The 27,987-nt window shown below is 51.5% G+C and overlaps 1 protein-coding gene across 3 annotated transcripts in view; it reads right to left on the bottom strand.

Annotated features, from left to right (window-relative positions):
• Positions 1–27,987, bottom strand: part of PRMT8 (protein arginine methyltransferase 8) — a 70,340-nt gene that overhangs the window by 19,346 nt on the left and 23,007 nt on the right. For all 3 annotated transcript variants that reach the window (XM_025283042.3, XM_006069016.4, XM_025283043.3), the window contains exons 2-6: positions 21,254–21,439; positions 13,310–13,465; positions 10,680–10,743; positions 4,350–4,492; positions 3,672–3,759 (exon numbers count right to left, since the gene is read on the bottom strand). In XM_025283042.3, the coding sequence (XP_025138827.2) occupies positions 3,672–3,759; positions 4,350–4,492; positions 10,680–10,743; positions 13,310–13,465; positions 21,254–21,439 (637 nt within the window). The remainder of the gene's footprint in view (positions 1–3,671; positions 3,760–4,349; positions 4,493–10,679; positions 10,744–13,309; positions 13,466–21,253; positions 21,440–27,987) is intronic.

Below are 27,987 nucleotides of genomic sequence, written 5' to 3'. Positions count from 1 at the left end.
GAGAGCACCTGAACCCTCCAAGAGGTCCTGCCTGCCAAGCCTCCAGCTACAGGCACCACCATCTCTATGCAAGAGGTCCCTTGTCATCTTCTCATCAGCCAGGAAGCCAGTGCCCATCCTCTGACCCTCAGCATGTTTTAGAGTCAACTACTGGGTAAGAAAATCACATGGAGTATCTACCCAATTTCCTCCCAATTTTGAGATTCTAGAAATCTTCAGAGTAAAAAAAAAATTAATGATTGCATCTCTGTCTGGGAACCCTCACTGGATCACTGGTAAAGAATCTTCCTGCAATGCAGGAGACCCTGGTTCAATCCCTGAGTCGGGAAGACCCCCTGGAGGAGGAAATGGCAACCCACTCCAGTATTCTTGCTGGGAAATCCCATGGACAGAGGAGCCTGGTGGGCTACAGTCCATGGGGTCACAAGAGTCGAACATGACTTAGCAACTAAATCACTGTCAACCACATATTGGCACTTGCCATGGGTGCTTGCCATCTACCTCTACAAGAATTAAATCATGTGTTGCTGCAGCGGCTGCCCTCCAACACCCCCTGAAGAAGTCCAGGGTGGAGAGCAGAAACGAGGCACTCTGTGCTCCAGAAAGCTGGCAGGACAGGTCTTCAGATGTTCTCAGGAGTTGATTTTATGAGCCCAATTCTAGTACCTCCTTATATGTAGCAAAACACTAACGTCCTTCATTGTGACGACCGTTTCTCGTGACTAGCAGAAGCTTCACAAGACCAGCAGAAACTTTCTAAAAAAATAAACGTGCCTGACCACATGTACTTCCCCTTTACCAAAATCACATACATACTGTTCTTGCCCCGACGTCTTTGGAGCAGTTTCTCAGAGTCGCCAGAGGTGTGTCTCCCAGGCTGCAGCCCTCATGCTGGCCCAAATGAACCTTGACTCATAGCTCGCACATTTTGCCTTTGTTTTAAGTCAACAGCACCGCCGCTGCCGCTCTCACCACCATCACTTTGTCCATTCCTTTGCTGGTTTACTTCTATTCCTTCATTCATTTTCTCGTTCATTCACTCAACAAACTGTGCGTCGTGAGCCTGGTACACGCCAATGATCTGTGTGTGTGTGTGAGCAAACTGAGGGCAATTGCTGAGTCCACTCATGCTTGTGTTTCCGTGTTGCGTGTGGTGGAGAAAAGAGGGGAGGAGAAGGGCAAGGAGGGAGCGGGGAGGGGACAGACTGTTTTCCTAACAATTTTCTTTCTGAAAGGGATTTGGGCACAACTCTTTCTCCTGCCCTATTTAAGATTTTTCTTTTTTAGCCGGTTCTTGAGCCATCAGAAATTTGCTTACAATTGTTCCCTTAGCAACCAGCAACCTTTATGCTTTCACTTTGGATTTAGAACTCTGAGTAACCAAAATCTCTGTTTATTTAAAACACATTTCTAAATGCGCTTGCTTCCTTTCCTAAAAACAGAAACAGGTCATTTTTTAAAAGACATGTTTAAATAGAAAACTTGGAAACTATGTTAGATAAAATGTAAAGGTGCATTTGATTTTGAGTTTGCGGGGAATGCTGTTGACAGACTGGAGAGATTCCACAAGAAAAAAAATGGGGCTACCTTTCAGTTTTTGTTTTTGTTTTTTTTTCTTTTTCAGATGGTATGAAAATTGCAATAAGCAGGAGGAGACGCAATCCCGTGGTCTCCGGTCCTGGGCTGGCACCTGAGTAGGAGCCAGTGCCCCAGGGCCTGTCAGGGCTGATCCAGTCCTCATGGCAAGGTGGGTGAGGTCAAGGTCCCGAACAGGATCCAGACAAGGAGGAGGGTGAGATCTGTTTGCGTTTAAACTACGAGGAAGTTCCTTAAAGCGCTGAGCCGAGGGTTGGAGTTCAATCAGTTTAGAGCACATGAGAACAAAGAATATGCCTGTAGATTCTCCTCCAAACACAATTTATACAGTTACAGCAAGAACTCCAAAGGCAGCATAACCACACAGCTCCAGGGCAAAATATGTCCTATTTATTCATGCATTTGATCAACATTTGCCGTTGAGCCGTTTCTGAAACCTATCACGAGAGCGCATCTGGCCTAGATTCTGAGCCTCTGGAGGCCAGCGAGCTCGGCAGTCAGGCTCAGGGCCACGGCCACAGGCAGGAAGGAGCTTAATGACACAATTGGGGACCAGATCCAGGCTGCCACGTGCAGCATCAACAACTGTCACGCCCCTTATATACATCGTCTCACTTCATCCTCCTGACAAGTCTATAGGCTGGGGGAGTTTTATCTCAGACCGAGGCTCGGAGATGTTAGGTGACTCGTTCACGGTCACCCAGAGGATGCAAAGCCAGAGCTGGCCACCTTCAAAGCTTCATCATCTAACCTCCTACCTCTCATTGCTCATTGAACGTTAGAAATGACGCCAGATGGGCGGGAGGGCTCAGACAAATGTCCCATTTCTGTCTTGTCCTGACCTGGCTCTGAACATGCTCTGAGTTTATATTTCCAGAAAGGTGCGGACGCAGGTGGACGCACATACTCCGTGGCACAGCCCAGCAGCACAGACAACGACCAGACTTTGTTGGACTCTGGAGTCCTAGCCTCTGGGGGCCGGAAGCCAGTCTGTTCCATCTGGGAACCCCTCTGTCATAGGGAGTCTAGACGAGGGGTGTTTAGCACTGCGCTGGCAGGAACCCAAATCTGCGGAGACTGTTAGACTGTGTTGGAATTTCTGCTCATGCTTGGGGTTGGATCATGTGTGTGCTCACTTGTATGTGTGCGGGGGTGGGGTGGAGGGGAGGGCTGGATCGTGTGCATACTCACTTGTGTGTGTGGAGTGGGGGAGGTGGTCTTTGCACTTTGTCGCTTTAATTAGTTCTGGCTAAGGACACAAGTCTGTCTCTAAACCTTGTGTGTGTGTTCAGATGCTAAGTCATGTCTGACTCTTTGTGACCACTTGGACTGCAGCATGCCAGGCTTCCCTGTCCTTCTAAACCTTATGGAAGCATAATTCGTTTAAACACATGGAGGACCAGGCTTTTATCCCTTGAGAACGGTCACTCTTTAAATGAAATAGAATCAAACAACTCTTTGGGGATCAGATAAAATGTTGGAGAGTTGTGCGGGGGTGGGGGATGTTTTTTCTAAGAGAGCACCTTTTCAACTGATTAAGCACAAAGAGCACAGATTCGGATGAGCCCCCACTCCCACCCCAGTGCTCCCCCACCCCCATGCTCAGCCTCCATCTCCCTCTGTATCTTACTTATATGAAGGAGAACCAATGTTATGCTAACAGATTTCAGGCATACAAAGGCAGAGTTCAAACGACTGGCCTGGCTGGAGACCCTCCCTGTCCTTATGTGGATGTTAGGGAGAAATGACCTTTAGTAGCTTTCAGCCACCTGCCGGCTCTGCGAAAAAACCTCGGCTTATGCCGCTTCATTCACTTTCCATCCACACTGCATTCATTCTCTCCCCGCTTTACCTCCCACCAGCCACATTCTTATTTCCTCTCTGTAGAACCCCCACCCTTGGGACCAGAGGAAAACATCCAGAGAGAAGAATCCGGAAAAGGTCACAGGTATAAACTCCTCAGAGGCACAGCAGCTGTGTCCGCGAGACTGACCACTCACGCCCAGCCCTCTGAAGTGCTTCCCGCCCCCCAAAGCCCCCCTAAAAGCCCAGCAGAGAATGAAAGGGTGACTTACAGTGGATTTTGAAGTCCTTGTACTGTCTGTCCTCAATTGCTACCACGTACAAAGCCGCCCGGTCTGGAAACATAAGCCCTCCAGGTTTCTGTTGATGAATTGTGGGGAAATGGGTCTCGTAATCTATTCACCTGACAAAGACATACATTTTTGAACTGCACATAGAGTCACCAGACAGGCACCCCCTCGCCAGCATTCCTCATGCAGCAGACTGTCACCTCGGCCGGGGAGAGGGCTGGGTGGGGAGGCTTAGTGTCGATTTTGGTACCAGGAAAAACCCAAGGGGCCGAGGTGGGGTCCATAGGATAAATGTGGACGGGCAGAGATGTGTCCAGTGAGGGTGGTGGAAGATGTTTTGACTTCTCAGTCTGGAGAAGCTAAGGTCAAAAGCACACTGGCTTACCGGCAGCCGTGCAAACCCTTAGTACTTGTTGACCAGCATAGACTTTGGACAGCAAACAATGGGTCTCTATTATAGCAAAAGAGGCCAAGGTTAGACCTACGAATGCTCATTCTGTCCCCCAGAAGCAGATCTAGTTTAAAGAGAGGGGTTTGGGAGCAGTGACCCTGTAGCCCAGGTCCTCTCTGAAGTCCTCATAGTCTCCCTCGGCTACAGGCGGGGGCTGAACAGCCAGGCAGCCGGCAGGGCAACCAGGGGACAGCATGCAGCAGGCTCACCAGCCACTTGTCCCTGGCGAAGATGACGGTGGCGAGCATCGACTCGTAGAACAGGCAGTAGCCCATCCACTCGCTTATGATGATGTCCACCTTCTCCACGGGCAGCTCCACCTCCTCCACCTTCCCCTTGAATATGGTGATGACTGCAAAATAAGAACCCCACGGCCACACTTCGCAGGGACCCAGGCTGGGAAGCACCCCGCATCAGGACGTGATCAATCTACAGGGGTCAGCGCGGTTCTGATTCTTCTCTCCCTTCACCATGCCAGTTTATACTAAGGACTGAAGACTCCTTGTGTGATTCCTTCTGAAGTGTATTGGGCAGTTAAGATCCAACCAGTCCATCCTAAAGGAAATCAACCCTGAAAAGTCATTGGAAGGACTGATGCTGAAGCTGAAGCTTCAATACATTGGCCACCTGATATGAAGAGGCAACTCATTGGAAAAGACCCCAGTGCTGGGAAAGATTGAGGGAAGGAGGAGGAGGGGGCAACAGAGGTTGAGATGGTTGGATGGCATCACTGACTCAATGGACATGGGTTTCATCAAGCTCCTGGAGATGGTGAAGGACAGGGAAACGTGGCATGCAGCAGTCCATGGGGTCGCAAAGACATGACTGAGCAACTGAATGACGACTACAGGCCCGTGCTGTGCTAAGCCCAGGATGGACGCTATGTCCCAACAAGCCCTTGAAGCAGACACAGCATTCTTATTCTCATTTTTAAGGAAAGTGAGGCTTACAGGGGGTTCAATGATCACCATGGAAACAGAGCCCATACCCTTACCAGGGCCCCCACCCCACGTCAGGCTACCATGACAACTCAAACCCACAGAGGGCTGAGAGACTGCCGCCACTTCATCTGTCCACAGCCCGGGCTCAGCCCCAAGGATGCCTGGCTAGTGTTGGAGAGGAGAGGACTTGGTGTTTTGACAAGAGTATGGGCTTTGCACTCAAGAAAACTGGCTTAAAGTGCTGGGTCTTCTCATGATTAGCTGTACGACTTTCCGCAAGTTACTTGACTGAACTCCAGTTATCCAGAGAACAATCAGGAGAAGTGACATCTACTTGGTGAGAGGCTGTACTGATGAAATGAAATGATAGGTGAAGGGCAAGCTCGCAATCGGGGCTCTAGAGAAGGCAAACACTGACATTGTTTCCTTGGTGACCAGATGACTGAGATGTAAGGTGGATAGGATTTAGGCAGCCCCTGCTGTAAACATCCTCTGCCCCTGAGTCCCTTCCCAGACCTGTGCCTCCCTCTACAGCAGAAGAAACTTCTCAGTTGAGTTTTTGATCATTCAAGACAGATGTACACCTCATTTGGGGGCTCGTTTTGCATTCATTGCTGTAAAGATCCCAGCAAAAGCTCTCCTAGGTGCTGCTGTGCCATGGACAGTGGGCTGGTTCCACCAGAACCTTTCCTCTAGAAGGAAACTCATCCTTCATCATCCTCTGAAAGACCACCCGGTGCCTGAGCTTTTCTGGGGAAACTAAACAGTGACCTGCGTGTGTTCAGTCGTGTTCAGACTCTGCAACCCCCTGGACTGTGGCCCGCCAGGCTAATCTGTCCCTGGGATTCCCTAGGCAAGAATACTGGAGCAGGTTGCCATTTCCTTCTCGAGGGCATCTTCTTGGCTCAGGGATCGAACCTGCATCTTCTGCATTGGCAGGCAGATTCTTTACCACTCTGCCACCAGGAATTCCCCCAGGATGTCAAAAGAGGGTGCCAGAATCTAGGCCTGAGCCTGGATGGGAGGGGAATTTGGGGGAGAATGTATATGTACAGCTGAGTCGCTCTGCTGAAACTATCACAACATTGTCAATTTGATTCCCTGGTGGCTCAGTTGGTAAAAAATGTGCCTGAAATGCGGGAGACCCAGGTTCGATGCCTGGGTTGGGAAAATCCCCTGGAGAAGGAAATGGCAATCCACTCCAGTATTCGTGCCTGGAGAATCCCATGGACAGAGGAGCCTGGTGGGCTACAGTCCATGGGGTTGCAGAGTCAGACACAACTGAGCGACGAACACTTTCACTCTCAATATAAAATAAGGCTTCCCAGATGGCAGAGTCATAAAGAATCTGCCTGCCAATGCAGAAGTCATGGGTTCGATCCCTGAGCTAGGAAGATCCCCTGGAGAAGGAAATGGCAACCGACTCCAGTATTCTTGCCTGGAGAATTCATGGACTGAGGAGCCTGGTGAGCGACAGTCCATGGGGTCGCAAAGAGTCAGACACAACTGAGCACAAACACACTAATACAAATCAAAAGTTGAAGAAAAATCCAGGCCTGCGGTTCAACTTGGTAAAAGCCACTTGAGACCCCTGTCCTGCATCTGCACACGGACAGGATCACGACCTGATCACCCACCGCTGCCTGTGGTGTAGACACGCCCACCCTTGCTCTGCTCTGGCTCAGCCGTGATGTCACGGGCAGCAGGGCTGGGAGCGAAGCGCTTGTCCACGGTATGAGCAGAGTCAGACACGCCTGGTCGGCCACCCCATCCAAAGCGGATCCCAGCTTTCTCAACTGCTCCAACCTGTCCTCCAGAGCGCCGTCACCATTTGTGATTCTATTGGGATGCTGTGTGTCCACTTGCTTTTGAGTCTGTGCCCTCCCTGAGACTGTAAGCATCATGAGAGCACAGACCTCATCTGTGCTCTTCTCCCCAGCTCCCCTGCATCTGGCCCGGGGCCCGGACTGTGGGTGACATCCTTCCCCCAGGGGTGGGTGCACGAACCCAGTCCTGGGATTATTCATGCGCTGCCTCTGAGGGAAGCAGCCATTGCCAAGAGCCACTACAGGTTCATTAACAGCGATTATATCTGATTAAACTCATCCCTTCTTTGGCCCAGCCTATTAGTCAAGTTAATGAATGAAATAATCATAACAATAGCTAACATGTATTGGCTGCTAACGGCACGTGTACACTGTTGTGCTTTACACAGAGCTGTGCTGGGAGACACTTAACAGGGGCTTCTCCAGGAAGGATACCCTGACTTGCAGCATCTGCCTGTTTCTCCACATAAATACTCCCACTGAGGCCAATTTCAAGCCACCACATGCCCTGCATCCATTCTGCAAATTCACTAAAAGTATGGTAGCTCTGTGAAACCCTCTGTGGTCTGTCCCATTGTCATTCCCATTTCCCAGAGCAGGAAACGGAGGCGCAGAAGGTCAGGTGCCCAAGATCACAAGCTGATCTTTTGGAACTGAGTGTGAACCTGCCAGAGTTCTCAACCACCATGCCAGGCCCCACGTGAGGATCTGGCAAGGCATCTTCTCCACGGCCTCTCTGGAGTGGAAGCTGACCAATTATTTTGCAAATTCACAGCTGTTCCCTGACTGTATTCAAAGGTGCTGGCTCAGAGCTGAACTGGATTAGACCTGCCTCCACCCCAGCTCCTCCCTATGTAGATGACGCCTCACAGGGAACAGTGATCCCCAAAGAGCAAGGCTCTGGGGACTCCTCAGTGCGTGCTCAGTCCTGTTGGACTCTTTGCAACCCCATGGACTATAGCTTGTCAAGCTACCCTGTCCATGGGATTTCCCAGGCAAGAATACTGGAGTGGGTTGCCATTTCCTCCTCCAAGGGATCTTCGCTACCCAGGGACTGAACCCATACCTCTTGCGTCTCCTGCATTGGCAAGCAGATTCTTTACTACTGAGCCACCAGGGAAGCCCCAGTCTCTGCCTGGGGACTCCGAGTAGATTATAATGAAAGTGCCCAAGTGAAAGTCGCTCAGTTGTGTCTGACTCTTTGTGACCTCATGGCCTATACAGTCCATGGAATTCTCCAGGCCAGAATACTGGAGTGGGTAGCCTTTCCCTTCTCCAAAGGATCTTCCCAACCCAGGGATTGAACCCAGGTCACCTGCATTGCAGGCAGATTCTTTACCAGCTGAGCCACAAAGGAAGCCCAGTAGATCGTAAGGAAGAACCAAACCTAACAACAAGAGGCTTGATATGTAGATAAGGTGGGATTCTCAGTTTGGATTCAAAGTATCCACAGACTGGACAGAGGTGAGGAGTTGCTGCTAGGCAGCCACATGTGGGTAGATTACAGATCATGGCTGATGCCAGCTGAGTACCAGTGTGGCCTGAGGTCAGCACATCTGCTAAGGGAGCCAGAGCGTCCTCTGCCAGGGTGAGAGGGATGCTGGCGGATGGCCAGAGGAGAAGGGGGCTGAAACCAAAGCCACGGGTGAAGGAACTGGGGGTGTGTCCCTGTATCTGTGGGAGTAGGGCTGCCAGGTGAAGGGGAGCCCCCTTACTCTGTGTGGTCCCAAAGTGATGACCCAGAGCATTGTGGTCAGGCTGCAGAGAGGCAGACTCCAGCAGAAGGAAGTTCTTCAAACCATCACAGCCCCAGGTGGCTGCTGATGGGACCCTCATTAGGGGAATCGTTGCAGGACTGGATGGCCTCAAGCACGGAGGGATGCTACAGGGCAGAGAATTCAAGCATCGTCTACAAAAGGCTTGGGATGCATGACCAGGAATGAGCAAAGTGCAGAACGTAAAGCCAGAAAGATCTACAGTTAAGGCTTGCTGTACAGGCCCTTCGCGTGCATTGTCTCTAATCCCTCCGTAATCCTGTGAGTTGAGAGTGGCGGCGTCTCCTGCACCAGGAGCCGGGGCTCAGAAGGGGAGCCACCTGATGAAGCCCTTCCTGCTGCCTCTCTGTGCCTCACACTCTGCTCAGGCTTCTGCATCCGTGACCTTCACGGATGCTCCAGGGCAGAAGAAGAGAAAGGAGGGCCCAACTATTCCCTTTAGTTTTCTGAAAAGTCAATGGATTAGCATTTGTCTTCTAGAACTATGGGTCTCCTGGGCAGGCAAAGAGAGGAAGTGGGGGCTGTCAGCCCTGATGTCCAAGATGACACCCTGATCTGAGCACATGTGTGGGCCACGCGGGTGGCAGGAGCCACGTGAAGGCCACACTCACGCCTGCAGGTGGCCATGTGGAGGTGCGCATCTGCCTGGGAACAAACCCATCCGGGGAGCCGTACGGAGGTGGAGAGGGAGGGAGATTGATTGATTCTGGGTAGCAGGTATTTTATGTCCTGGGTTGTTATTTATGTCTCTACACCTACGCTCCCGAGACCCACACAATTGGCTGTTGCCACGTTTCAGAAGCATTTCCATGGAAGCCAAGCTGTCCTCTTTCTAGTATACATGCCAAGGCAGAGCATGCTTTGCCTTGAAAAGATCCCCCCGGGCCTGTGTGAAGAGGACAAGCATGGGCCATGGGGGTGGCCATCCACCTGGGGACAGCTGTTTGTCCCTCCCAGGTCTTTGCCTCCATAGCACAGAATCAAATGTGAGCCATCGAAATACAGAGCAGGGAATGATTCTCTCCTGGAGCCACGAGGTGGGCTGAGAAGATGGCACCAGCAGAAGACAGGCCAGATAGGGTCTGAGGCCACGTGATGAGCAAGGGGTCACCCTTGGAAGGGCATGGTCAGCAGAAGCAGCCAAGCTCCGCCCACCCAAGCCTGAGCCCAGAGATTGGGGCGCATTCAGGGGGCCTTACAAGCCAGGGGTAGGAACCCAGCACTGCATGGCAGGTGGGAGAGCAGGAGGTGGTGACCGCACACAGGAAACTGACCCAGTGTGTGCACGCACACTAAGTCGCTCCAGTCGTGTCTGACTCTTTGCGACTTCATGGACTGTAGCCCACCAGGCTCCTTTGTTCACGGAGATTCTCCAGGCAAGAATACTGAGTGATGGGAGATACAGGAGTTATTCCTGATTAGGGGCCCTCATGAGGGTGAGCATGTTCAAGATGAGTCCCAGAGGGAGGGGCCAAGGAGATCACAAATGCCTGGGAAAGGAGTGAGGAGAGGAAGGGAAGGAAACACAGCTCCTCTTGTGCTCAGACTCTAGCTATAAGAAGGTCCCACTCCCAGGGGCAAGCTACTTGCCAAGATAGTTCATCAGCAGCGGGGCCTGTGGGCATGAGAAGATGACGTTACTCCAAATACAGAGCGTGGGGTCTGCTGGGATGTTGATCAGTGGACGTAGGGCTGGAGGCATTGAGAGGGAACCAGAGGAGGAGGGACAGCTGGGGCCAAGCAGAGGGCTTGGAAATGAAGGTTTTAGCCTCAGGCTGGGCTCAGAGCAGGCTGAGCTGGGACAGACGTGCCCTTGGTGGCCTGGCAGGGACTGGGAAAAACTGAGCCCTGTGGGCACAGTCCTGCTAATAAGGCAGTGGCTGGCCTCCACCTTTTCAAGGCCAAGTGGTCTTACATCAGTCTCTGCCACCCGAACAAGGAAGTACAAACCCCTCGCCCCCTCCCTCCACGGGAAAGCAGGCGGAGGTGAGTCTTACTGTTGTCCAAGTGGTTGGCCTTAATGATCTTCTCTGAATAGTCAGAAATACTGGAGCATTCAATCTGGAGGGGATACAGAGCAAAGGGGCCAGGCATTAGAAGAATCACAGCACACAGTTTAGGGCCAGTAGAACAGACGGAGGTGCTGAGGCCTGGGGGTGTGATGACCTGCCCAAGGCCACACGAGCTACTTTGTGGCAGATGGAAGCCTAACCCACAACCCTTCTGAAGCACAGGGCAGTGGCTCTCCCACTAAACTGGCTGCTTTTCCCCACAGTGGAGGGCTTGGCCTCTGAGTTGGTAGAAGTGACCAGGTCTCACTCCCCTGGCATGGCCACTGTCTTGGGGGTGGTGGGGTGAAGGAGGTGGGAAGGCAGATGAGGTGGGAAGCCAGAGCGATGATGAGCCTCCCTGCTGTCATTCTCCTTCCCTGACCCTCCCTGGCTAAACGGGTACCGTCCACAAGGACCATCGGAAAAGGGCAGGTAAGGGACTCAGGACATCTTGAGACCCTTTCCCGCCCCATGGGCAGACCTGTGTTAACTCTAACTCCTTCTGCAATCTCCACCTTTGAAAGAATTGATTCTTCTTACTCTTGCAAGCCTTAGTCTTGCCAGGCTCTCCAAATCTCCTAAGCAAAGTGGGGGAGTGTTAGTTGCTCAGTCACATCTAACTCTTTGTGACCCCACAGACTGTGGCCTGCCAGGCTCCTCTGTCCATGGAATTTCCTAGGCAAGGATACTGGAGTGGGTTACCATTTCCTCCTCCAGGGGATCTTCCTGACCTGGGGATCAAACCCCGGTCTCCTGCATTGCAGGTGGATTCTTTACCATCTGAGTCACCGGGGAAGCCCCTCCTAAGCAAAGGGCTAAGATACTTGAGAAATTCATTGACTTTCAGCTGAGAGTAAGACCTTGTGGGAACAGCAGGAGACCAAGCCCCAGTCTGGCCGTAGAAAACCTGTTTCCCGGGTGCTAGAATCAGAGGGGCAGCTGTCAAACCTGCAGCTGAAGCCCCCTGACTTGGAAGCGAATGATGGCTGCCCTGCCTTGCTTGGCTCTGCCCTGGGCTCCTGTCTGACTCTGGAGCTGAGCTGGGACCTCAGAGAGCCCCTGAAGGGAGGACAGAGGGAGGCACAGGGGGTGTACATCAAGCCGTGAGGCTCTGTGAGCACCTTGGAAGGGAATCAGTCCCTTGACCAGAAGCCCCCATCTTGAGGAAGAGGCTTCATGAAGGAAGGAAGGTTGGAAGGTGGGGAGAGGCAGTGCCGTGGAGACAGCAGGACTTGACCATGTGCAGCCGGGCTGACTCTGCATCCTCTACATGGACCTCAGCAAGTACAGCATGGCTCTGCTGGTCAAGGCTACACCAGAGGGGCCTTGAGACCGCCCTGAGACCCCTTCCAACCAGGACCCGGGTATCTTTCAAGTCAGGCATGTAAAGTGTTAGTCGCTCAGTCGTGTCTGACTCTTTGCAACCCCATGGACTATAGCCCGCCAGGCTCCTCTGTCCATTGAATTCTCCAGGCAAGAATATTGGAGTGGTTTGCCATTTCCTTCTCCAGGGTATCTTCCCAACCCAGGGATCAAACCCCTGTCTCTTGAATTGCAGGCAGTTTCTTTAAGGAAGGCATGGAGGGGGATGTTGTTCAGGCAGGGGGTTTTGGGGTGCAGGGGGATTTGGGGGGCTCTAGTCAACCAGGAGCCTGGCAGGGGGCAGGGTCTTGAGACAAGCTGCAGGATGATCCAGCTAACGAAGCCCCACCAAAAGCTTCCCGCCAGCCTCTGCACTGGGCCGTCCTGTACACACGCTGTGTGTTTAACTGCAGTGTGCCTTGTATTTTGATTAAGATGAATTCCCGTTTTCCAGCCCTAGACCCACTATGTCAGCCAGCAGCTCAGAGCTCTGCTTTCTCAGTTTCTCCCCAGTTCTGGACCCTCGCAGCCCCCATCCTGGGGCTGCGCCCAGCTGCTTTGCGGGAGCTCTCCCAGTGGGTCCCCCATCACCACCTCTAGCTGGAGAGGCTGCAGGAGCCAGAAGAGCAGGATGAAATTTATCAGCTAGCCTTTAAAGAACAGAGGAAGGAGACTGTCTTGTTAGCGCTGAGGGCCCCCTCCCAAGTCTACTAATGAAGCCTGGGCATTTGACTTGCACCAAGCACTGTGCTAAGCACTTGATTTGTATATTAAACTCATCCCCTCCTCATAGTCACCCTGTGGGCAAGGTACCGTAGTTATGCCTACTTTACAGGTGGGGAAACCGAGGTACAGAAGAGAGGTGAATAGTCCAGGTCATACCTATTGGGAGCGGAAGAGCGGAGATTCCAACCAGAGCTCACAGGTGTAGCCACCCTGCCCTGCCTCTAAAGCCCACATAGGACTAAGGACTCCAAGGCAATGCTGAGCCCAAAATGGTTTCAGAAAAGTCAAAAGTCCTCTATACATGTCAGCAGCTCCAGGGCAAGGCCAGGAGCAATGCCCAGGTGACAAGGAGCTAAGGAGCTTGCCTGTCTCCCGAGAGCCATGCCTGACTGCCTCCTGGAGGGTGTGTGTGACCCCAGCAAGGACGGGAACTGGGAAGGGCCAGAAGGACCAGGAAGGGCCAGTGTCCCCGCAGAGGCCATGCTCACCCCAAACACCTTCTTGGCCCCGGCCTTGGCAGCAAACATGGAGAGGATCCCGGTACCGCTCCCCACGTCCAGAACCACCTTGTCCTTGAACACATGTTTGTTGTGGTACATGGAGTTCCGGTAAGTGAGCGTCCGCACCTCGTCCTTCAGCATCTCCTGTGTGGAAGGAGAGGCAGAGTCAACGTGTTTAGGGCACCTGGCCACACACCTACGGGGTCATGCACCCAGGGCTGTCCCGCCAAATTCTTCTGGGACCTCAGCTCTGTCATGAGGACGAGCCACAGAAGAGCATGGCTAGGCCAGGGCCCCCTGCATGGGACACACAGTTCCCTAAAAGTCTGCCCCGGGAAGGTCGCCTTGTACCATCGAAGGAGAAACTCCCATCCAGACCTGGGAAGGCTCCAATTTCTCAAGAACCAAAAAAAGGGGACAGTATGAGCACAGCGTTAAGGATTTAAGTTAGACCCGCAGCAGAACTTTCTGTTGTGGTGAGAGAACTGTCATTCTTGCTCCTTTCCTGATTACGTGCGCTGGACTTCAACTCCACCATCAGACATGGAGGCAATGACCTTACACAACTGCCTGAGGTTCCAAGAATAGCTCCTAAGGAACAGAGCTTAAGGGTGGGTTCTCTGAATAGGTTCTGGGTTTTCTGGAATTGGTTCTCTGATCTGATTGGATTTAAAGGCATTAATGAATCTGTTGCCATTGGTGAAGAGGGCTCTGGTGAAATGGCAAAAGAGTTACTCAGATTTTAGCTTTAGATATCTGTGATAAAGTTCCTACAAAAGACAGGACTCCAAGTGGCCGAGTATTTGCAACCTTAGAGCATTTTAATGGGGTGGATTGATTGGTTGGTTGGTCATTGCTAATTGTACTAGAAAACTTAAAGGAAGACAATGATGAGCTCAGGGACTTAAATTCCCAGCTCATTTAGCACCTGAAAACTTCTATGACTTCTAGGAGAAAAAAAAAAAGAAAGAAAAGAATAAAAGCGAGGCGTGAAACCCTTATTTCCTTGCAAGGTCAAGATTTCTGAAAAGCAAAGCCAAAGTCTAATCTTGTCTGAATGACAACACGGATTGAATCCCCTGTCCTTGCAGGGTCTCTTTGTTAAAGTTGAGTCATCAACTGGAAAAGAACGAGGTCCTGAGAACTGGAATGGGAACATACGGGCAGATTCGGGTGCAGCTGGGACCTCAAGTTCCTAAATTGCATGGTCTTATCTGCCAGCAAAAGCACCTTCTACCCCTGCCCAAGAAAGCTTGTTTTCCTGAAGTCTTACCCATATGTGCTGTGCTGTGCTAAGTCGCCTCATTCATGTCAGACTCTTTACAACCCCATGGACTGTAGCCCACCAGTCTCCTCTGTCCATGGGATTCTCCAGGCAAGAATATTGGAGTGGGTTGCCATTTCCTCCTCCAGGGGATCTTCCCAACCCGGGGATTGAACTAGTCTTTCTTATGTCTCCTGCATTGGCAGGTGGGTTCTTTTTACCCCTAGTGCCACCTGGGATAAGGTTGGTGAGGGTGGCCCTGAGGAGTATTTGTGTTACTTTGCAAGCAACTGTACCAGCATGGGGCTTCCCAGGTGGAGCTAGTGACAAAGAACCACCCCCAACTCCGCCAATACAGGAGACGCAAGAGACATGGGTTTGAGCCCTGGGTCAGAAAGATCCCCTGGAGGAGAGCATGGCAACCCAGTCCAGTATTCTTGCCTGGAGAATCCCATAGACAAAAGAGTCTGGCAAGCTACCATCCATGGGGTCATAAAGAGTCAGACACAACTTAGTGAGTAGACAACAACAAAATAGCAAGGCAAAGAGTGACGCAGGAGGAGGTGTGATACCCACCAAAATAACTGCACGATACTTCTAACTTACACAGTCGGAAATCTGGGGGATAGTTGCGGGGGGGTGTTGTATAGGAAGAGTGAGAGAACAATTTGAAGGGAACATAAAGTTGGATTGAGCCGAGTCTATTGACGTGGGTCCATGAGCAAAGATTATGGTTTCACTGTTTTACCTCCAGGGGCTTGGAGCACCTCTAATGGTTGTGGTTGGTCGAAGGAAACATGGTCAAAGTTAGTTGACACTAAATGAATTGGAAATGCCAGCACATCCCTGATAAGCAGAAAAGGAAGGTATCCAAAAAGAGTCAGGGAGATTGGAAAGTTAAAATGCAGCTGTCGTGTGAGACCCACACACCAGCGCCAGAGAACAGACCCACTGCTGTGAGGCAGAAGTTGATGAGGGAAGTCCAGCACCCTTGACCAGCTCTGTGTGCCCTTCTCTCTAGGTCAGAAATTATACTGGGAACTGAGTTCCAAGTTACCGTGGGATCAGCATCCAGCTGGGATCCTGGGGTAGCAGGGGCCAATCACCAAAGACGAGGAGGGTGTGGCCACTGTGAAGGACCGGAGAGCCTGAGCAGTGTTTGTAAAAGCTTGGCTCACCAAACCCTAGGGGGCGACCGGTTAATTAGAATACCTCTAGAAAATAAGTCCTGAGGAGCATACTAAATTCTCACTTGTTCTGTTTCAGCAGAAAAGCTATAGGTCTAGTGAACGGAAGTCTGGCTTAAATCACCAAAACAGCGTCCATGGATCCTCATGGACCATGAGGATCCAGAGTGGACCCAGAGTGGACCCAGAGGATCCTCATGGACCCAGAGTGACCATGGATCCTCATAGTCAGGTGAGGACTACGATTGCGGGGGCTGTCTCTGATGTGGTTTCATTGTTTGACCAAATCAATCCATAAGGTTACTGGCCTTTTTTAAAATCAATTTTAGACATTTATCCATCCATATTTTTTCAAACATTTTTTTTTCCGTCCCATTCTTTCTCTTCTCCACTTGAACTCCAATTACTCATGTTTTACCACTTAATTCTGTATTACAGTTCATCGAGGCTCTGTTTCACTTGTCAATTTTTTTTCTCTCTGTTCTTCAATGATTTCTTTCTTTCCTGTCCTCATATTCATACATATTTTCTTCTATGTATCCTATTTGTTATTAATTCCATCCAGCAAATATTTGGTTTAGATACTGTATTTTTCAGTTGGAAGATTTCAGTTGCACCTGTTACATCCATTAGCTCTCCCTAGAAATTTTTAAAAATCATTTTTATTATACTGATAGCTATTTACAAATCTTTATCTAATCAGCCCAACACTGGGGCTGCCTGTAGATCTGTTTCTATTGACTGATTTTTCTCTTGACTATGAACAAAATTCTCTTGTTTCTTCTCAAGTCTTGCCACTTATCCTTTATGCCACGGCTGGTGTCTAAGGAACAATAGTAGCTGAAGTCAGTTGTTTCTCTAAGTGGGAATGGCCTTTCTTTCTAGGCTGCTAGAATGGTGAGTTGGTCGGTTCAGTCCAATCAGGGGTTGAGCAGGTTAGGAGTTGAGTAGGATTCGTTCAGATGGGGGGATTTAATTCATCTCTCAGGGCCTTGGAATTCAACTACAGGAGCTAACAGTATGTGAGCTCGCTTTTCAGTCCAGCCACTACTTCCTGTGCTGCCCCAAGGCTCACATCTTTGGTTATCTTAGAAGCCGAATAAGGTGACGGTTTGGTTAGACTGAATTCACGTCTCAGTCTAAATACTTTGTAAGTGAGTTTGTGCCTCTCCTTCCAGAAGTTCTCTGGGACCAAACACTGCAAGATCACTTGACATCAAAAAAAACAGGGCCTCAAAACTGAGAGCCTACAAGACTGCAAGATGGCATCCCCGGAACCAGACATGGGGCACAGGGTGTAATCCGTGCTCTATAAGGAAGGGGCCAGGACACCTGCATGCAAGTCATAGCTCCAGTGAGCTCTCCAGCAGGCCCAGAGTATCACTTATCCTTCTGTGTCTTAGTCTCATTTGAAAAATGGGATAATGAGAGCAGCTATTTCATAGGGTTGTTGTCATGACCAAATAAGTGAAGGAAGTATTACAAAAATGCTTAGCTCTGGGTCTTTGTGAAAATGAGGACCCTTTCCATCTCTGGGAGGAGATTGTTGAGGGTGAGTAGGGAATGGAGGCAAAAATATGACGAAGATTCAGAAATCTCCCAATTATACTCAAAGCTCAAACTCCTCACTGCCTTTCCCAATGGAATTAGATCGGCCCAGTGTCTCTGCAGATCCTACTATTGCTAAAAGGGATCTCCCCAGGGTCCCCTTCAATTCATCATCTTCGTCATTTCTTTGGCCCCCTTTTCCCTTCCTTAAGGCTCCAGACCACAGGAGTTCAGTCCAAAGACACTAGTTCTGGGGGAAGAGAAGTTGTGACATAGCAAGGCTATCTCCCTGCCTCCCCACCCCTCCCTACACGCCCTTGCTTTAATCCCTCCTGAAAGAGAACAGCCCAGAGACATCTCCAGACACTCAGACAGGAGCATGCCACTCTTCGGTGGTAGCAGTTCCCACCCCCAGCTGTGGGTGACTTTGTCTCCTGCCCACTGAACACATGGCAGGACATTGACTAATGGCTGCGAAATGCAGCCCTGAGGAATCTATTTCAAAAAGAACCTGCAGAAAGGCTGTCAAAAGAGCGCTGGCTGGGAGCGGGTGGGGCCCCCAGAGGTGGGCGCAGAGCTGGGAACATGGCCCGGCTGGGCTTGATTCTTCTGGCAGCTGAGGCGGGATCTCAGAGGTCATGGGGCCAGGTTGTGGGGCCGGGCCCCTCCCCTCTGCACACAGGGACATCTGTCGTTTCCACTCCTTTCTTCTCGCAGAGGCCATGGGAAAGGATTCACGGTCCTCCTCTCCCTGTCTCCTGCCTTTCCAAGGCCAAGCGTGGAGTCAGCTCTGGGAGAACCATAGGATGCAAGACCAGAAGTGTTCAGAATTACCTCCCACTGTGCCCTCCAACCTCCGACGGTGCCCCCCACACACACCACACTGGGCATTTGTTTGTATTTGCAGACAAATCAAACCCAATCCTGCCTGGACCGTGTTTCCTAAACACTCGCTGGTCACTATGAATCAGCGAACTGGCGGTACTGCTGCCGGCCCACGTGAGGGGCTTGTTGATGATGGGAGAAGCCTGCCGAGCAGTCAGCTCGGTTCCAGGTGGGCTATGAGATGTGGGTCTTGTCCAGACTGAGGAAGTAAAGACAGCCCCATGAGCCATCTGGCATAGAGAGGGCATCTCTGGTGTCTGATAACAGAGAAATGAACAGGTGCTCTCTGCAAAGGATCACAGGAGGAGGCCATCCACAGGCCCCAACCTCCTTTCACAGTGGACAATCATGGAGACGAAAGGCCTGTAGGGGAGTTTAGGGGTAAAGGGAAGCTAGTTAGCCCCTGTCACTATTAAAGACCCCTGCGTTTCCCAGGAGCTAGGATCTAGGGATGGCCCCCCATGACAACCAGAAGGATTCCAGCTGGGTCATCAGAAGTACTTCCTGATGCAAAGGTCTGGTAAACTATTCTAGGATAGGTTACTAGGGAGAGATGTGAACTGCATGACCTGAATATAGATCCTTTCTCTACTCCGGGTTCACAAGCTCACTCAGTCCGCACTCCACTCATATGTGTTCATAAGCAGGTGTGAGTTTTCCAGTGACGCATGGAATGGAGGGAACCTGGTGATACTGTCTGTAGGAGGTGAGCCTGGGTGGCTCCCCCCAGGGGACATCAGATGCTTCAGATGCCCAGCCATGGAGGGACCAGCAGTGCCCAAGTGAGGAGATGAGCCTCTAGTTCAACAAACCTGTACGAATCAGACAGTCTGCTGAGTGCCTGAGTCAGAGGCCGGGAACCCTGTCCTGAAGGAATCGTAGAGGTGTAACAGCTCAGAGAGAGCATCCTGCCCACATGTGTTGTGGTGGGCGAGGGGTCAAAAGGAGTGGGGCAGACGGGAGGGGCACACCACAGTCGGCTGGTCCCTAACAGGGGGCCCAGGGGGGGCATTTGGGGACCCCTAGAACTAATGTCCCGGTGGTTCAGGCGGTAAAGAATCTGCCTTCAATGCAGAAGGAAATGGCAACCCACTCCAGTATTCTTGCCTGGAGAATCCCACAGACAGAGGAGCCTGGCAGGCTACAGTCCATGGGGTCGCAAAGAGTTGGACACGACTGAAGACTGACTCAGAACTGCTGCCTCTTCCTAGGATCCTGCTCTGAGACAGGTGCCCACAGTCCCAGGCCTGTCCTTTAATTAGAGGCGGGGTCCTGAGGAAGGAAGCTCTGGGGAGCACCCTTCCTGCCTCCCTAGGACAGGGCTCCATCCACCATCCACACCCAGATAGAAAAGAAAGAAGAAAATGTTAGTCGCTCAGTCGTGTTCGACTCTTTACGACACCATGGACTATAGCCTGCCGGGCTCCTCTGTCCATAGGATTCTCCAGGCAAGAATACTGGAGCAGGTTGCCATTCCCTTCTCCAGGGGATCTTCCTGACCCAGGGGTCGAACCCAGGTCTCCTCATTGCAGGCAGATTCTTTACCGTCTGAGCCACCAGAGAATGCGAGCTTCCCAACCCCAGTGGGAACTGCCAAATGCTGCAGGCTCAGCTGCCCGGGGCTCCCTCGGCCGGGACCCTGGAACTAAACACAGGGCCCAGCCCCTTCCCTGCAAGGCCCCATGCTCTGATATGGAGAGCCATCTTCAGGGGGGTCAAACCCCTCCACCCTCTACCTCCATGGGAAACTGCAAAGGGACCAGCAAGAACAAAGCCAAAGTTTCCAGAAAGAGAGAAAGAAAGACCCATTCAAAACGCCATACGGCCTAGAAGTTAGGAATGAAGCCCCCGGGGCCACAAACATGAAGGTTTCATTTCTAGCTCTGCCAAGTATCAGCTTGAATACCAAGGAACCAGCAAAGATGAATGGAGGTTGATAAGATTCTTAAGGTCATCTAGCCTCATCTGTGAAATGGGGACAAATAATAATACCAACCTCGTAGGGTTGGCCTGAGGAATAAATGAGTCAGTAACATAAAAAATAGGGATCAACACCCAGTGTGGATGGAGTAGGCACTCAGGAAAAGAAAAAGCTGCCTATGACTTATTAAACATGCTTTTGGCAATGCAGCATCACTGTTTGGATACAGGAAGGGTTTACAGAAGCATCTAATTGAAAGGGGAGCTCAGAGACTTCTTTTGAAAAAGCATTTGCATAGCAAGCGAGCCTTTGTTCCTTTTTCAAAACGTTTTTGTGTACTGTAGGGGGATCATATAAACACTTCCCTCATAGAATGCTTGGGGCTTCGATGCAACGACACGGATAGCTTGCTGAGAAGAGCGGCCAGCCCTGAGTACACACTTGGCTCATCTCATGTCCGTTGTTTGTTTGGAGTGAGGAGGTGCTGGAGGTGGTGGGGGAGGGAGGTAAGAAATACTGCCTGTGCCCCTGCTGCAGCCAGGAAGCGCTTGTTAGGAGGCTCTGTTCTGTTCCGCAGCTAACATCAATCTCCCCTGCTATGGAAGAAGACAGCATTTAGACATAAGAACTTCCTGAGAATCAATCAGGGTGTCAGGCCCCAGTTCCCAAGGAAGCCTGCTGACCCTCCCTAGAGGTGCTCATTCGTCCAGGGAGAACTTGTGGACCGGTGGATGCCTGAAGCCAGCACATCAAGATGCCAGAAGGACACCAGCTGCAAAGCATCTGGTAGCAAGGACCAAGGATGTCCGGTCTTCTTGGACCTTCAGGCTCAGGCTCAGAAAGAGGCAAGGATGCTGGACCATAAAACAAGGACCCCGGAAGCATCTCTTCCTCTCTGACTGAGAAACACCCAGACACATGCTTCCCCTTGTTCACCAGCTCCAGGCCTGGCCCTGATCTCTTACCTGGGTAGCCTCCAGGATGGAGACAGGCCCTTGGCCTTGAGCCTTGGGGAGATCTCCCTTAATGACAGCAGAGAACTGCATGCAGGATGCTGCCCTAGGAAAAAGTGCGGTCGCCGCAGGACCCAGCTCGCCTCGCTTGGCCACCAGTGCAGGACGCCATACCTCGTGGATCCCAAAGTGGGCGTAGGAGTCAAAGTAGTAATCCCTCGAGGTCATCTCCTCCGGGTTCAGCAGCTTGGACATCTTGCCCCGTCCTGGGCAGCTGGGCTGAGTGGACACGTGGTGTACACACTGCACAGGCTTGGCTGGGACGACCGGCTGCGGGGGCTGAGATGGGGGGCTGCTCACCTGAGGGAAAGAGGAGGGGCAGGTGTGAACAGCGGCCACCTCCTGCCCTCTGAGACTCCGCCCTCCTTCCTCGCCCTCCGCTCCCCCAGTCCAGCTTCCATCAGCCCCAGCACCCAAGGTGACGAAGGGATGGTGTCCCCAAGCTGATGGTCGTGCTGTGTGGGTGGCAGTTTGCTTACCTAGGAGCCAAACCTACCTGTTGTTTAGTCACTAAGTCGTAGTAGACTCTTTGCAACCCCATGGGCTATAGCCATCAGGCTCCTCTGTCCATGGGATTCTCCAGGCAAGAATACTGGAGTAGGTTGCCATTTCCTTCTCCAGAAGATCTTCCCAACCCAGGGATCAAGCCTGTGTCTCCTGTATTAGCCACTGAGCCATCAGCGAAGCCCCCTGAATTTAACCCAATTCTGTCTCCTACTAGTTGGTGACCTGGGCAAATGTGTGCCTCAGTTTGCATATCCGTCAAATGGGGACAATAATACCTTTCCTTAGAGGAGAATAAAGGGAAAGAGGTAATAGCGTCACATAGCACTCCATAGCAGAATGGCTGGAGTATGGATCCCAAGGGCCAGCCCCCTTAAACATGAATCCCTGCCACTCACCAGCTGTACAACCTTGGCCAGAGTTATTCACCTCTTTGCGCCTCAGTTTCCCCAACTCTAAAATGGGAATATAAATGTCCCCACTTCGTAGAGCCATCCTAAAGACTAGGGAAGGTGGTATCTGGAAAGCGCTCAGAGAAGGACCCAGGGCACCATGAATGTGTTTGACGAAAACCAATCCCACCTGTGTTCTTAGGCAGTTCAAGCCCCTGGACTTCTCTCCAGCACACAGGCAGCCCCTGGCCCCCGAAATGCAGGTCTCTTGGGTTCTGGCTTCTCACACCTGTTGTCTGCCCTCCCCCAGCTTCTGGTTCACTGTTTGACTCTGAACTTCAGCAGAAATTTGCTCTGAGCTGCGAGTGCCCTCACTGATAGACTACCTCCTGCAAGCGCATGGCCCATCCCCGGTTCCCTGACCCGACAGCCAGCTCAGTTCCACCTCCCTCAGCTGCTGCATGGCACTGACCAGTCCCTCCTCCTCCACCGGCTAAGGGGAGGGCAGAGGAAGAGACAGAAGCCCAGAAGTTCAGGTTTCATTGCAGAAGCATGATTCTGCCGGGAGAAGATTGCCTTTTCCAAAGTGTAGGAAATCCAGGTGTCCCGAATTTATAAAAGTCTACTTTAAGTGATGAGTTAATACATGTAAAGAGTTTAGAACACTTTCTGCATATAGTAAGTTCTTTATTATATGACCTATCATTGGTTAATTAATGCTGAAGCTGAAGCTCCAATATTTTGGTCATCTGATGCGAAGGGCCGACTCATTGGAAAAGACCCTGATGCTGGGAAAGATTGCAGGCAGGAGGAGAAGGGGACGACAGAGGATGAGATGGTGGGATGGCATCACCGACTCAATGGCCATGAGTTTGAGCAAACTCCAGGAGATGGTGAAGGACAGGGAAGCCTGACGTGATGCAGTCCATGGGGTCGCTAAAAGTCGGACATGACTTAGCCACCGAACAACAACAATCTTTAGTAGTAGTAACACTATTCCGAGTACACTAACATCTCCTTATTTATGCCTCAGTCTTCTCATCTGTGTGCTGGGTCAACACAGACTTACTATCTCCTCTCCAGCAAGGGAAACAGGGAGGTCCTAGGACAGAGCAAGATCAAGAAATCCAAGTCCATCCCCTCCACTGTCCTGCAGGCATAGCCCCAAAACTTCCCTGAGTCCTGGGCTGGAGGGGAGCGAGCTCGAGGCAGTGGCGATGGTCCCGTTTTCCTGGTGAATCTAGGCTACAGCCTCTGGGAAATAAGCAGACTTCCCAGTTTAGCAACATCAGATTCCAGGTCAGCGCTATCCCGGGCTGTCTGGCAGTGGAGGCAATGGGCTGCCTCATTAGAATGCGGCAGGTGCACCCACCCTCCACTTGGGATGTTGGTCACGGTCTCTGGGAGGCTAAAAATAGACTGTGTCAATTGCACACTCCCGTGCTGGCTGCAGAGTCACCTCTAATGCTGGAGAGGGCTCTGTGCATGAAGCTGACCCCAATCTTGACTCCGTTTAAATATATTAAGGAGATAGTCCCAGCTGGACTGGGCTCTCCCACGGTCAAGGTCACAGGGGCCTCCTGTACCCCTGGGCTCCAGGCAGCTGAGTCCAAGGTCCTTGCCACAGGCTCCATGAGATTCTTTCCCTGGTGCCAACTTACAAAGTGCCACCATGTGCCTCCCATTGCATCGCGAGGCAAATGATGGATGGATTCAGGGCCGTTCATCTCAATAATCACAGGTCCAGGGGACAAGGAGTTGACTGTGACCCAAGCCCTGGTGCCAAGGCTGTCAGCCCAGCTCAGCCTCCTGCAGAGACAGGGGACTTGCGATCTGCCTATTGGCGGCCAGGGTGCCCTGTCCCAGGGGGCTGGGGTGGGGAACAGCAGCGGTATGTTACCTCTAGGCATCGCCGCCTGTTTCATTCCACAAACACCCACTGAACTTTGGCGGCCGTGAGTGCTGTGCGTCCCGTGGAAGAAACAGACATGCAAGTAATGTGCCCTCAAAGGACTTGATCTAGTGGGAGCCGGAGGCCCTTGAGGCTCCACCAGATGGTGGAGAAAGATTTATTTTACAGGAAAAGCTCAAGCAAACTGCTCTGGGCTGGGGCAGGGGCGTGGGGGAGGGTGGGAGTGGGGGTGGGGGGGTGGGGGGTGGTGCGGGTTCAAAGTACAGAGAAGTCACTTCAACTTGAAGATTCAGAGAGACCTGAGATCGTGGGGCTTTCTCCATGGATTTTGGTGGCTGAGGATGACGGGAGGGAGTTTTAGAAGGACTAGAAGGACTAGAAGGATGTGAGAGTTCTAGGAAGGCGTGGCTTCAGCAAATAAGAAAAGGGTGGAGAAGCAGTGGAGCTTGTTTGGGGAACATGGCCGGGATACTGGGAGATCAGACTGGAAGAAATTACAGCCAGGTGCCGTCTACGGGGTCTCACAGAGTCGGACACGACTGAAGCGACTTAGCAGCAGCAGCAGCAGCAGCAGCAAGAGGCTGTAAATAAATACGAGATTGAGAGGGAGCTGTTGGTGGTTTGCAACAGGGGAGCTCTAGGGTTGAGCTCTACTTGAGGAAGAGTGATGTGCTGGCAGCCTGCAGGGGGTGGGTGCGGGGGTGGGGGGAGTGCGGGCAAGGAGGATGGATGTGGGGGAAAGTAGGGGTGGGAGGCAAAGTGCGAGCCTCCGAGCCGGTTCCAAAGTCCAGATAATGAGACACTGTGGTGTCAGAGGGGCTGCCTGCCAGAGAAATCGCAGAAATAGAATCCACAGGAGTTGGCAACTGTCAGAAGGGAGGAGAGAAGAGAGATGCTGGAATCAAAGATGACTTCAACATTTCAAGCCTGGCTGACTAGGAAAGTGGTGGCGACACAAAGAGAAATAAGCAAGTCAGCAGGAAGAGCCTGCCGGGGCCGGGGGGGGAAGAGGTAAACTTCAATTTGCCTGTGAGAAGTTGGACACGTCACTGCACAGTACGAGGAAAGATGTCCGGCAGGCAGGCGGTAATGTCGTCCCAGCCGGGAAATGCCATAAACACAGCCGGAAGGTCAACGGGGAACTGAGAAGCACATCTCTGACACACGTGGCAGCGAAGGTTAATATCCTTCACACAGCGGAATCGTTAGCTGCTCAGTCATGCCTGGCTCTTGGCGATCGCATGGACTGTAGCCCACCAGGCTCCTCTGTCCGTGTTATTCTCCAGGCAAGAACACTGGAATGGGTAGCCTTTCCCTTCTCCAGGGGAATCTTCTCGACTAATTTAGGAATCGAACTCAGGTCTCCTGCATTGCAGACAGATTCTTTACCCCTTCAAATGGAGGGAGCCCTTACAAACCAGCCAGAACAAGAGGAACATCTCCAATTTAACACTGAACAGAGGATCTTACAGTCAGCTCACATGAGGATCACCACAAATGGCAAATTAACATGCTGCCAGAATATTCAGTCTCTCTGGAAACCAGATAACTTCCAGTGAACATGGAAAAGTTATAACTTTTAAATTCCAAATAAGCGCAACTCTCTCCCTACCCACTCCAAAAAAAAAAAAAAGACTAAAACGGCATTTGCAATGATTGAAGAAAAATACGTGCTTTTGGATACTTCCAGTGCTAGTGAGACTTTTTGGGAAAATAGTTTGACAAAATGCATTAAAAGTGGTAAAAAGCACAAATCCTTTAGCACAGCCATTCCATTTTTTTGGAATGTATCCTAAGGAAAGAATCATGGATAATCGCAAGCACGTCGCTGTAAGAATTTGGGGATGACTCTATTCATCACGCAGGAAATGAATCAGGGGCTTCCCTGGTGGTCCAGTGGTTAAGACTTTGCCTTCCAGTACAAGGGGTACAGGTTCGATCCCTGGTCAGAGAGCTGAGATCCCACATGCCTTTTGGCCAAAAACACAAAACATAACACAGAAGCAATATTACAACAAAATTCAATAAAGACTAAAAAAAGGAAGAAAGAATATGAGCCAACCTGGGGTTTTCACAAAACAGAACTGATTGTACAAACCACGGAGCATCTACACAGCCGTTTCAAATGTGGCGGAAGAGTGTTTAATAACAGAAATGTGATTGTGACGAACTGTGGGTTGAGGAGTGCCAGTGGGAGAAGAGAGAGCATTTTTAGAACTGAAGCCTCTTCATGCCTGTGAGTGGGGAGGGGAGGCCCGGGGAAGGTCCTAGAGTCAGTGGCAACTGTCACAGCGTGTTGGGTTGTGGACAGTTCATTCTTTTCACCCTTGTGCTGGTTCATGTATTTTTAAATGTACACCACGAACCGGTACGAGTTTTGTGAAGAGCCGAAAGTAGAAACACTGGAACCGTGATCCCAGACCTCAGATGGAAGCTTAGGCTGGCTCTCTGGATTTGGAGGCCATCTGCAGAGGAGGGGGCCTGAGGGGTTCACTTGGGAGAGATCTCAGGGAAGAGGGTAAAGGGGGTGAGGATGGGGCAGCGAGAGAAGCACCCTCCTCTGAGGACCATGGAGGCACCAGGGGACACAGAGGAGAGGCTCAGGAGGACGTGTCCTCACGCCTCTGGTTCTGTGACGGCCCCTGCTCTGAGGACATGTGACCCAAGTGCTGCACTCCAGCAACCAGACAAGACACCAGAACAAAGCCAACCTCATTCAGCCTCTCGAATCCAGAGGATGCTGTGCTCAGGAAGCTGTGTAGTCAACTCTAATGCAGGAGAGGGCTCCAGCATGAAGCTGCCCTAATCTTGACTCCACTTAAATACATTAAGAAAGAAAAAGTTCCAGCTGAACCAGGCTGTTGCATGGTCAAGGTCACAGGAGCCTCCTGCACTCCTGAGCTCCATTCTACTCTGAGTCCAAGGTCCCTTCCATGGGGCTCCCTGAGGCTCTGTCTGGTTTTGGTAACCGTTTCCACATGGCTATCTCCGGCCGTGCCCTGCTCTGACCTCCCCGCTCCTCCACAGGGCCCTGGGCTCAGGGCACTGCTCTTGTGGAAAATCTCGCACTGCTGCCTGCTCCCCAATCTGCTCAGGGTCACCTTCCACTGAGAGGATTTGTGACTTTGTCTTCTATTCTTAGTGCCTACTGTGGATCAGGACTCCTTGGATGCTGTGACCTGCCCCCAGGTCTGGCCTCTACCAGGGCATCTTCAGCATAGCTTCTCACCAGTACTTCTCACCTGTTGTCTCCCTGGCCCACCAAGTTCCACTGCAGTCAACAGGCCCAGGCTCCTAAATGCTGAGAAATTAGATAAAGGGCTGTGGAAACACTGAAGCTGGAGACTGGAGAAGGGCTCCCTGCAAAAGTGGTGTCCAGCTGGTCCTCAAAGGGTGGGTGGGAATTCCATGGGCAGGGCTGGGGATTCAGAGACAGAATTTTTTACCTAACCCCACTTCCACCTGAAAATGAGGGTAGATGATAATGGTGTTGATGACGGTGATGGTGGTGATGGTGGTGATGATGATGATCATGGTCATGATGGTGGTGATGATGGTCATGATGGTGATGATGATGGTCATGATGGTGGTGATGATGGTGATAACGGTGGTGATGGTGATGATGGTGGTGATGTGATCCTTAACAGTGACTGAGAGCCCACTGTGTGCCAGGCACTATGCTAAGCACTTCACAAATATCCCATAACTCAACGAGGTAATGAAATTTACAGGTGAGGAAGCTGAAGCTCAAAAAATTCAATCACTTCTTAAGCCCAGAGTTAGTGAGTAACAGTGCCAACACATGAACCAGTTATTGTCTGTCTGACAGCAAAGCCGTGCTCTTGACCCTGATACTGTGGTTGGGCCAGTTCTGTCCCACCAAGCTTGACAGCTTCTGCTGGGAGCCAGACTCTGCACTCAGAAGTAGGTGGCAAAGCCAGCCCAGGCAGGAAGCCCAACCTGGGGTTTGGGGGGGGAGGGTCAAAGGTCATGTGGAAGCAGAGGACAAGCCCTTGGTGGAGGCTGGCACAGGTAGGCAC

The sequence above is a fragment of the Bubalus bubalis genome, chromosome 4 (genome assembly GCF_019923935.1).
Source record: "Bubalus bubalis isolate 160015118507 breed Murrah chromosome 4, NDDB_SH_1, whole genome shotgun sequence".
In the NCBI taxonomy this organism is placed as follows: domain Eukaryota; kingdom Metazoa; phylum Chordata; class Mammalia; order Artiodactyla; family Bovidae; genus Bubalus; species Bubalus bubalis.
Note: the sequence above shows the minus strand (reverse complement) of the source record. Positions and strands in the feature narration are given on the sequence as shown.